At 46.3% G+C, this 10,540-nt stretch overlaps 1 protein-coding gene across 1 annotated transcript; it reads left to right on the top strand.

Annotated features, from left to right (window-relative positions):
* Positions 1-2,951: 2,951 nt before the first annotated feature.
* mych (myelocytomatosis oncogene homolog) lies at positions 2,952-7,900 on the top strand. The gene is made up of 3 exons (XM_023415772.2): positions 2,952-3,166; positions 4,559-5,117; positions 5,743-7,900. Exons 2-3 carry the CDS (start codon positions 4,574-4,576, stop codon positions 6,333-6,335), a joined length of 1,137 nt encoding a protein of 378 aa, XP_023271540.1. The 5' UTR covers positions 2,952-3,166; positions 4,559-4,573; the 3' UTR covers positions 6,336-7,900.
* The last annotated feature ends 2,640 nt before the right edge of the window (positions 7,901-10,540 follow it).

Raw genomic sequence — 10,540 nt, 5'->3', positions numbered from 1 at the left:
TGCCCAAATTTATGCACCTGTCTAATTTTGTTTTGATGCATATTGCACATTTTCTGTTAATCCAATAAACCTCATTTCACTACTGAAATATTGCTGTGTCCATCAGTTATTTGATTGATCAAAATGAAATTGCTGATCCAAACACCCAATGATTTCTAAAGGAAAATAATGGAAATTGTCAGGGGTACCTAAACTTTTGTGTGTGTGTGTGTGTGTGTGTGTGTGCCCTCTGTGTGTGTACACACACAGAGTTAATGTTAACTTCAACCAAACGCATCATGTAGGAGAGTTTGTAATAAATCAAAAAAAGCATTCACCTACGTGTTCATCCATAATGTTTGAACTGACCTGGGACCAGTTTCACACAGAGACGCTGACTCTTCGATCTACAGTCAGACTTTAGATTGACTGAGTCTGAATTCACCTGCTGCACAAACAGTTCTGACTGGTGCAATGACTTCTGGGTAAATTAAGAATTTCTTTTTTTTTTTTTTTAAAGTATATTTTTTTGGGCTTTTTATGCCTTTAATGGACAGCACAGTGGAGAGTGACAGGAAACAGAGAGAGGGGGAATGACATGCAGTGAAAGGCCGTCCGATGCGGGATTCGAACCGGGGCCGACTGCAGCGAGGACTGTAGCCTCTACACATGGGGCGCCTGCTTAAACCACTACGCTACACGACACCCCAAGAATGTCTTTTTTAAATGACTGAGGAACCACATCCAACCTCTGAGCTCAGTTCACCTTCAGCAGAACATGTTTGTGTTCAGGAAGACTTCAACAGCTACAGGACGTTTTACTGTGGAAACTCTGCGAAGAGCCGAACAATAAAAACAAATCTGATTTCTCTAAAACTCCTTCTCTTCTAATTGCGCTCTAGTAAACCACATATGAGCCGTGTTTTCCTGTTTCTTGTTGGGTGCTACTGGTCAGCGCAGGCGTCATTGATTGTTACCATGGTAACATTGGTCTTAAACCTGAGTTAGTCTGAAGGTAAGGTGTCTAATATTTCTGTCTTAAAATCAGTCTTTCTTTATTTTAGTGAAACATTTTTACTGACATCAGACTGATCTGGTCTCTGAACTGGCAGCTGGTTCTAAACTGGTTCTGAACTGGTTCTGAACTGGTTCTGAAGGTGTTAATGAGAATTTGAACACATACTGACACTCAGCAGATTTTTCTGCACTGAATTTAACAGTTAAAATCATACAGATGTGTTAGAGGTGAAATTCCAGAATTAACCAGTGAGTCAGAATTTAAAGCAGTGAGTCAGCGGGCCACCCAGCAGCCGGGTCAGTGCTGGATCCAGGCCACTCAGTCCGCCTGCCAGTCCGCCTGTAGGTGGCACATTAACCCACTTGTCCTCTAGTGTTCACTGAAACAAAATGTTGGTCCTCATCAGCTGCTGCAGACTGTGAATGTGGAGCAGCAGGTTGACCGTGGGTCTGTTCCCTGTGGGATGGTGCTGCTGTGGAGACATTGAGGTTACAGTCAGATAAATAGTTTCCATGTGAGGCTGTGATTATTCCTGAAGCATCAACAACAATAAACACAAAGGAGCAGTTTGTTTATAGGTGAACCTGTAATACAGCTCCATGTTCCCGCCTCCTGTCTGTAGACCAGTCTTCATGCAGAGATTATTATTATACCATGGATAGATTAAAATAATAACGTGTTTTTATAAACAGTGTTAACTCTCAGATGACGCCCCCCCCCCGTGTCAAATGTCGTATAACAGCCGTGATGTGTTTAAATAGCTCGGTATAAATGAGTGTACTCGGTATGATACTGAGCCCCTCCTCTTACAACACTCTTTGGGGTTTGCTGAGAACTCACGTGAACCGAGGCTGACTCGCACTCTGATTGGCCGACGTGTCTGCACGTGTATCAGCATATCCCTGTCCGTTATATAACGTGCAGAGCACCAGAAGACATGGGAGGAAGAAGGAGGGGAGAGAGAGGGAGGGAGAGGGGGAGGGAGGGAGGACTGCGGCTTCTAAGTTCATTCATCCCGACGCAGAGTCCTTTCATCTTTTTACACTTTGTTTGTCTTTTAAGCATTTTGTTATTTCCTGTTTTATCTGTGTTACTGTCCATAATGATTTTTTAAATGTTATTAATTTGTTTTTTAGTTTGAAAAATTAAATTTTTGAAAGTTGCGCACAAATATATAGTTTAAATAAATCTGTGTGTCGCATAAAAACATATAATATGTAGGTGTTGAGCAGCCTGTGTAACCGGAAGTGAATAAAAGCAGCTGTTTGCCATGTTTATGGTGCCTCGGTGCAGCTCAGTAAACACGAGGATGAGATGACAGTTGAGGACAGAGGTTGTAGTAGAAGTGATAGTAGTAGTAGAGAGAGTGGGAGGGGCGGGTGGACGGATGGTGAAATACTCTGCAAGACCAGAGGACAACGTGGCTCTGAAAGCATCTGCCTGTCTGTCTGTCACAGTACTGCAGCCCAGACCCGGATCTCTGAGACCCTCGTCCCTCTGACGGTCTCTGCCATGAGTCACCGCCCCTCTTGATTCTTTTCATGGTTAAGATAAAAATTAAGGTTTGAATGTGTCTTCCTTTCTCTCGGTTTGAACTGCCGCCCCGAGGCGGACTAACAGGCAAGCAGTGAGACAGGCAGTGAGACAGGCAGTAAGACACCCGGCTTCTCCTCACAATCCACGTGTGTTTCTGTCCCAACTTTTTACCCGCCACCATTTTCCTGGAATCCTGGCCCGCAGAGTATCACTCCGCCGAAAAATAAATATAGACCCAACTTCAATCTAAAATTACCCAGAGTCGCAGTCGACTCGTTTTTTTCCGCTCGGACTCGATCGACACGTCGACCGACGCTGATTTTACAGGCGATGGTTTGAATGTCTTTAACTACCTGGTGTGGGTTTTCACATTTTGGCGCGATTTTTGGTGGCGGAAGGACATCGGGTGAGTCTCAGAGGTATATGATCCGTGAGACCCCGCCGGCCACACCTACTGTGTCTGGTAAAGGAAGAGACCGCGGATCAACACCATGCTGCCGTGCTGTGACTCAGACTTCACACAAAGACACGTTACTGTAGTTTGACGCTCTGTGGACGTTACAGGATATTTGTGCCGTTTCTCTGGTTCTGATCTTCACTGTGAACCGTCGTCTTCTGTCGGGACCGTTAAAGGTAAGGCAGCTGCACGCGCCCGGACTGCGGTTAGCTAATGTTAGCTAAGTAAACTGACACGTTGAGGTTACCTCACCGGGAGTTAACGGAGCTCCTGAACGTTTATTCTTTGTATGTGAACGTTTCATGTCCGTTGACGTGGGTCACAGAGAGAGTACCGGTCTCACGTGGACTCCCGGCGTCCCTCAGCCCATGCCGGTTTTAAATGGCCCCCGCAGCGTGTTCCCCTTTTGAGCGTCTCTGTTGAACGGAATGTTTCTTTTACACAGAAACGTTGAATGTTTGGAGCCTAATGGAGGTTTTTAGTCGCTGCTGTGAATCAGGTTAAAATGTCCGTTTGTTAAACGGAGTCTGGAGAGTCCGCGGGACATAACGGCAGAGGCTGAAGCGTCAGCGACGCTGCATTCAAGATATCATTCAGAGAGTAGTATTTTTTATTGCTCCAGTTAGTCTCCAGTTCCGCACCAGCTGTGCTCAGTCTCCGGTACAGTGAGTGAAAGGCGTCCGTTAATCAGCATTAACAGTCGGTCAGTGTTGAGCGGGGAGACGTCATCATTAAAACATTAATTACTTATTTTTACTGGACTGCATTTAAGGTTGGTTCAGGTTAGAGGCCGTGGTGGTGAATAAAGACAGCCTGTCTGCACTGCACACACGACGGCTTTGTTCTCCGGCACAGCCCGCTACACACACACACACACACACACACACACACACACACACACACACACACACACACACACACACACACACACCGTAACAACCCATAGGAATATTATAGGAGTTTCTCACTGTACAGGCCCAGCTCTACTGTCCACCTTCAGCTGTGGAAGTAAAAACTAGTCCTGAAGCATTTTATAATTTAATATATTTGTATGTTTGTAATAGAGGCAGAAGCTGCACGCCCTGGCCAGCGTATTGTAAGTGATAACTGCTGAGCAGTGTTCTGAAGTGTTTAACTGTTGAGTAACAGACACAGTAACATAGAAAGAGGGAAACTCCCTCTTCTGTTTCAGCAGCCGCTGCTTTCATCCACTTTCTCATAAGGAAATATGTAAATTGTGGAAAGAGGTGTAAAGTTTCTGTCTCCCAGCTGTTCCTCTGATGTCATGGGCAGGGGTGATGCCCCCCCAACACACACACACACACACACACACCCGGGGTGGGGGGGCAGGCGGGGAGCAGCGGGGCGGGGCTACAGTGATGTAAACACAGTTAAAAGGTGGCATGCTGTGGTCGGGTGTCAGTGTGGAGAAAGTGGTTTAGACTTTCACTGCTACACGTGCTGCTGCTGTGACTGACCTGGTCCAACAGCGGCTGCCCCTCTGGATTTAAACTCTCAGCTCCACGAACTCTGACCTCTGTGTGTCCTGGTTTTTATTGTTGTTCCAGATTCTACAATCAAACATGTTGCAAAGCTTTGCTCAGTCGCAGGATTGGCTTTACTCGGAGCCGCTGCTCTTTGATGATGAGTTCTGCCAGAGTTTGATGAAGGACCTCCAGTCGCTGCCGACACCCCCCCAGTCCCCCCCCATGAAGGCCGGACTGGGCAGCAGCAAGCCTCTGTCCAAGGAGGACCAGCTGAGCTATGTGTCGGACATCCTGCTGGAGGACCACGACATGCAACTGAACTGGAACTGCGACTTCTTCCACTCCACCGCGGCAGAGAAGGAGGGTGAGCCCAGCCAGCCCTGCCCCCCCCTGGAGGAGAGCGGCGAGGACTGTCTGTGGCAGTGTCTGACGGCGGACAAGAGTCTGGAGGAGAAGCTGGTGTCCTCGGTGCTCGGCTCCAGCCCCCTGCTGTCTGACATCGACACCAGCATCTTCGAGGAGATCGCCGGATCCACACTGGACTGCCAGAACCTGATGGACACCCAGGAGACCAGCGAGGCCACGTCAGACTACGGGTCAACAGGCGGCGAGCTGTCCACCTACTCCTCCAGTGACTCAGGTGAGTTCAGAGGTCGTCTCTGTAAGTCTGTGGCTCTGATCCAGGATCAGACTTTAGCCTCAGTCCTGCTTGTTATTGTGCAGCTTATCAGTGTCAACAGTCCTCACCCTCTCACTGCTCACCTGTAATCTACCTGTATGAGGTGTGGGTGGGGCTTCAGCTGCTGACTGACATGAGTAGATGAGAGGTTTTAAGGGAGATAATTGACTGTGTGTGTGAGTGAGTGTGTGACTCATGTTCAGTGAGAGTAGCAGCTTCATCCATTAACAGTAATGAGTCATGTGACTCTGAACCAGAGGAAGTGAGTATTGAACCGTCTGTGTTCATGTTTTAATCAGGTCAGGTTGTATCTTTATCTCAGTTCGTGAATATTAACATATAATATTAATAAAAATAATTATTATTATTATACACGTTAAATATTGTAATATTATCAAAATTATTTATTAATGTTTTGAGTCTTATGATTGTTTAAAGGTTTAATTGTAATTAACACATGACTGAGCTTCTGCACATGTCTGGATGTTTACATCGGTGTGTGTGTGTGTTGTGTCTACACACCTTCACAGGGGAAAGGTTAGAAGTCATGAACCTCTCTAACCATCTTTCCTTTCTCCCACCACAGAAGAAGAGATCGACGTGGTGACAGTTGTCCGCTGTCCCTCCAGTCCCTCCCCTCTGACCCCATTGGCTGACTTGTCTGTCCGTCAGCAGAAACATGAAGAGGAGCAGCGAGCTCTTCAGCGCCACCACATCGAGATCCAGCTGCAACACAACTACGCTGCTCCCTGTCCCGCCTCGCCGCCTCCTTCCTCCTCATCCAACAAGCGCTCGAGAGGGAGCGACGGCTCCTCACGCTTCCACCACTCCTCTCGCAGCTCATCCTCCTCTTCCTCGTCCTCGTCCTCGTCACGGTACCACCACCACCACTCGTCTAGGAACTCGACAGAGACGGAGGATGAGGAGGAGCGACGCCGGACTCACAACGTAATGGAGCGGCAGCGACGCAACGAGCTGAAGAACTGCTTCATGCGCCTGCGAGACAACGTGCCGGAGCTGTCGCACAATGACAAGGCGTCGAAGGTGGTGATCCTGAAGAAGGCCAGAGACTGCATCTACAGCCTGGAGGACGAGGGACACAGGCTGCAGACCAAGAGGGACAGACTGAAAGCCAGGCAGGAGGAGCTGAAGGCCCGGCTGGAGCAGCTGCACAGCTAATGGACCACTGTGTGTGTGTATGTGCTTATGCTTGTACAGAGACAGAGGGATGGGCGGGGACAAAGGATGGCGTGTCATGCTGAAAAGAACGCACAACGTTGACATTTTAAATACTTGGTAACGAGGAGTCCGAACCGGACTCAAACACATCACACTCATCATTCTCAGGCCGACTGCTGACTGTTAGAGCAGAGGAGACAAGGAGAAGAGGACAGATGTGGAGGAGATGAGGACGGAGAGAGCGGGTGTTTGGCTGGACACACACTGACAGGACCAGGTCTCCGGGACTTGGTGGGTCAAATACCTGGAAGCCTCAGCAGCTGAATGAAACTTGAATATTGTGTTTTCAGGATGTCTTGTAGCCATAGCAACCAGTAATCCCTCCTCTCTGCCAGGTGTTTCAGGTTCAGGTGAATGTTGGTCAGTGTGTGTCCAGCTCAGGTTCATGTGTTATTGATGATACTGTATTGATCAGGTTGGATATTGTTCACAGCTCAGTTCACCTCAGCTCTCTCTTACCTCTGTGTTCAAGTGTTTGTCTGTGACGAGTCGCCTTGGTAACCAGCCTTCAGGTTCTGAGGGACTGAGCTGGAAGGAGAACTGGACTGAGCCGGACTCGCAGTCAGACAGGAACCTCTGTTTTATTTCCAGGCTCTGGGTGGAGGAAGTTGCAGCAGTGATACTGTGACATGTCGTTGAGTAAAGCGGCCATTTTGAATTACTTAAAACAATTAAATTCCCATACGACCATTATCCAGTGGACATTACTGAAACATGACAGATGTTAGTCAGTGGCCCTCACCCTGTCTCTGTACACGTGATGATGACGATGATAATGTTGACGACGACGACGACATCTGAACCATGTGAAATTAATGAGGGCCACTGACTCTGACCAACATACCCCTCTTCAGAATCGACGGTCTTAGATGTGAACACATGATGTAACAGTGATGATGTTGGAGGTCAGAGGTCATCTTCAGGTGAATATCTTTGGGCTGGATCTGAAGTTGGATGTTTAATGGATTTTATTCTGAATATTATTATCCACCAATGGTTCCATTAATATACTGTTTTATAATGAAATGAACATACAACACAAGGTTTGTTTGTGTTAAATGTCTTAAAGAAACGTGTTCTTCCTCTACAGTCTGAGTGTACTTGAACACATCGTGGTTGGTAGGAATAATGACATGGAGGTGTTTAATGGTAAAAACCTGCTCTGCCTTGAAATGCATTCAGTTCAGGACTCTGTTTCCTTGTTTGTGTTGCTGTCTGGTTAATGCTTCTTCTTCTTCTTGCTCTTTGTTTCCTGAGGTTTTAACCAGACAGCAGCTTCTTTTTCTCAGCATCATCAAACCTACCTCCACCTGGCTGCAGTCGGGCTCTGTTTTTTATTATTGTACAGATTTTGTAAAATAAATATTTTATGTAAATATTTTTCTTGTATCATAAATTATTTTTGTCTTTTTTTCATTATTTTGAATTTAAGGATTTAAAGATGTTATGGTTTTTACCAAGCAGCACTTTTTTTTAATATGATGTAATTAAAAAAATGAATGAGAGTTGGATGTTTGTGTGGTTTATCACACATGCACACACACACATGCAAGTGCTGATGACTGATAATATTTAATAACAGGACTGAAGGATATTGATCTAATGAAGCTCTTCATTCATTAAACAGTTATCAATGATCGAACTTATCAATCACATCCTCACACTAAAGACAGAAGCTCATGAGACTTAGAGAGGTGGTCTGGAGGACGTGGCCAGGTGTTTATATACCTGTCTGTCCAGACAGACATCACCGTGACAACGTTCCAACCTGTAAGTCAGAAACAACAGGTGTGTAGTTCAGATCAAAGAAGGGTGTGGTCGGACGAGTCCTCAGGTAATAATGTGGTAATGACTGATGGTCACAATGTGAACATGGAGTGAATTGTAAATGATCTACTTCAGGCCTCAGACAAGTTTCTCACCGTCAGCCATGTTGTTTATTGACTACTGAATCTTTGGGAGTCAACACACCATGTCCCGTTCTCTCCTGTTCTACCTGTTAGTTAGAGATTCCTGAGAACTCCACAGTCCTCATTCTCACCTTCACACACCTGTCCCCTCTGGCCCCTCCCTCCCAGGTGTGGAGATATGTGAGTGTTTTCTCAGGGCAAAGTATGAGGCAGCAGCAGTGCAACCTGAGAGCCGTCCATGTGTCCCAGTGAGCATTTGGAGCAAGTGGACACGTGCCAGACAGGTGTGTGTGTGTTATACTCTATGTTATCTTGTTCCTGTGTTTCTGTTAAGGTCCCTTGGCTTCAGCAGACAGACCCCCAGTGTTCGCTGTGTTGAGACTTCACAGCAGATGAGCCCTGACATAGAGAGAGAGAGACATTTATTTATTTGCTCAAGAAAAAAAATTCAAAAAATAAATCAAACAAAAAACTCCTAAATAAATCAAATTAAATAAATGAAACCTCGCTCACTTCAACAAATGACCAAAAACCAGCTCATCATTCTCCACAGAACACAGCTCTTGTTTGAGACTCCATGTCTTCTTCAACTCTTCTACACTATTTATCAACATAAGGAAACTGAAATGAGTTTTCAGTCTTGCCTTTAGCATCAACATAAAAATGACCATTACATCAACATCTAACAAGTTTTCAAGCTTGATTTTACTGCTCAGATAAATTACTTTTTTGTTGGGTTAAGCAAAAAGGAGTTGACATTTCATTTTCTCTTTCCTGTTGTACCTGTAGCACAGGATGAACATCTGTTGTGAGAAAAACTCGTCAAACAAATCAAACATCTGAAACAAAAACCCAAAGGCCACAGACCGACGAGTCCTCCAGCGTCAACTCCACCTTTCAGCTTGTTCTGGTTTAACAGTTTTACTAGTAGATAGTGCATTGTTTTACTCACCATGCTGCTCAGTTTATAATCAGCAACATTCAGCTTCAACAACAAACCATCACAAGTAAAAACAGGAACAATGTTCACATCTGGCAGAGGATCAGTAACATCTGGCTGAATCAGTCCGTTACAATAAGCAGCTATCAGTAACAGTTCAGAGGGAGTCAGCTGCTGTTTCCAGCCTCTCAGGAGGAGACTGATCACCCTGACTGACCTGATCCCCAAACGTGAGGCCAGACCTGCGGCGTTGTCCAGGCGTGGGCCACACACCTCCACCACACGGCCCAGCGTGAGGATCTGGGCCTCACACAGTTTCTGAAGCAGGCTCGGCCCAGCTTCACACCGGAGACGAGTCCAAAGAGACACCAGCCTTTGGTCTCTCCTTACGGAACAATCCCCAGACTCTGAAAAGTCCTTTATAAAAACATGGAAGATTTTCCAACTTACATCCATTAAGATCCATTAAAAACAGCGACTCAGCCGGACCCAGCCCACCACACCGCTCCAGTATGGCTCGAGCTACAGGTCTCCAAAGCAGGCCAGCGGGTCCTGTCAGGAATCTCTGGATGAACTGGAGCCTGAAAGCCAGGTGGACCAGACCGTGTCCCCCTTCCTCCTTGGGCAGAAAGAGGACACTCTGTCGGTCCCAAAAGAAATCCACCATGACGGCCTGCACTCTGGACAGCAGGTTCCCAGGAGGGTCCGTGAGCGCCAGCCGGTGCCACAACATAGAGGACACAACGTTGTTAATAATCAGGATCTGACCTTTAAAAGACAGTTTTGGTAAAATCCAAATCCACTTTTTAAGTCGGCTTTCAACCCTTTCTAGAACATTCTCCCAGTTTTTGGAAGAGAGGGCTTCTTCACCGAGGTAAACCCCGAGATATTTAAGTCCTCCTCTCTTCCACACGAGGCCTCCAGGTAAAATCAGCCTGTTAGTCCGTCCCTCTCCCACTGCTAAGGCTTCACTTTTTCCCCAGTTCATTTTAGCAGAGGAGAGTCTATTAAAAACACTCACAGTGCCCTCCAGAACATTAATGTCACTTTGGTCTTTTACAAAAACAATAACATCATCGGCATATGCAGACAGTTTAAAACAATGTTCACACCCAGGAAAAGAAAAACCCGACACCCGTGACCTTAACTTGTGCAGAAATGGCTCTATGGCCAGTGCATATAACATGCCTGACAAAGAGCAGCCCTGTCTGACTCCCCTCTGGACTCTGAAAGGAGCTCAAACCACCATTAATCTTAAGTACACTTTCAATGTCATTGTACAAGACCTGGATCTT

The sequence above is a fragment of the Seriola lalandi genome, unplaced genomic scaffold, assembly GCF_002814215.2.
Source record: "Seriola lalandi dorsalis isolate HSWRI2012SDOR001 ecotype SW California unplaced genomic scaffold, Sedor1 jcf7180002054557, whole genome shotgun sequence".
Lineage (NCBI taxonomy): Eukaryota > Metazoa > Chordata > Actinopteri > Carangiformes > Carangidae > Seriola > Seriola lalandi.
This window is presented reverse-complemented; position numbering and strand designations above follow the sequence as displayed.

What these genes read in the sequence shown, in the direction of transcription:
- mych (XM_023415772.2), top strand. Translation starts at nt 4,574, where the DNA reads ATGTTGCAAAGCTTTGCTCAGTCGCAGGATTGGCTTTACTCGGAGCCG. An exon ending in CTACTCCTCCAGTGACTCAG is followed by an intron (nt 5,118 to 5,742) that starts GTGAGTTCAGAG and finishes CTCCCACCACAG; the next exon opens with AAGAAGAGATCGACGTGGTG.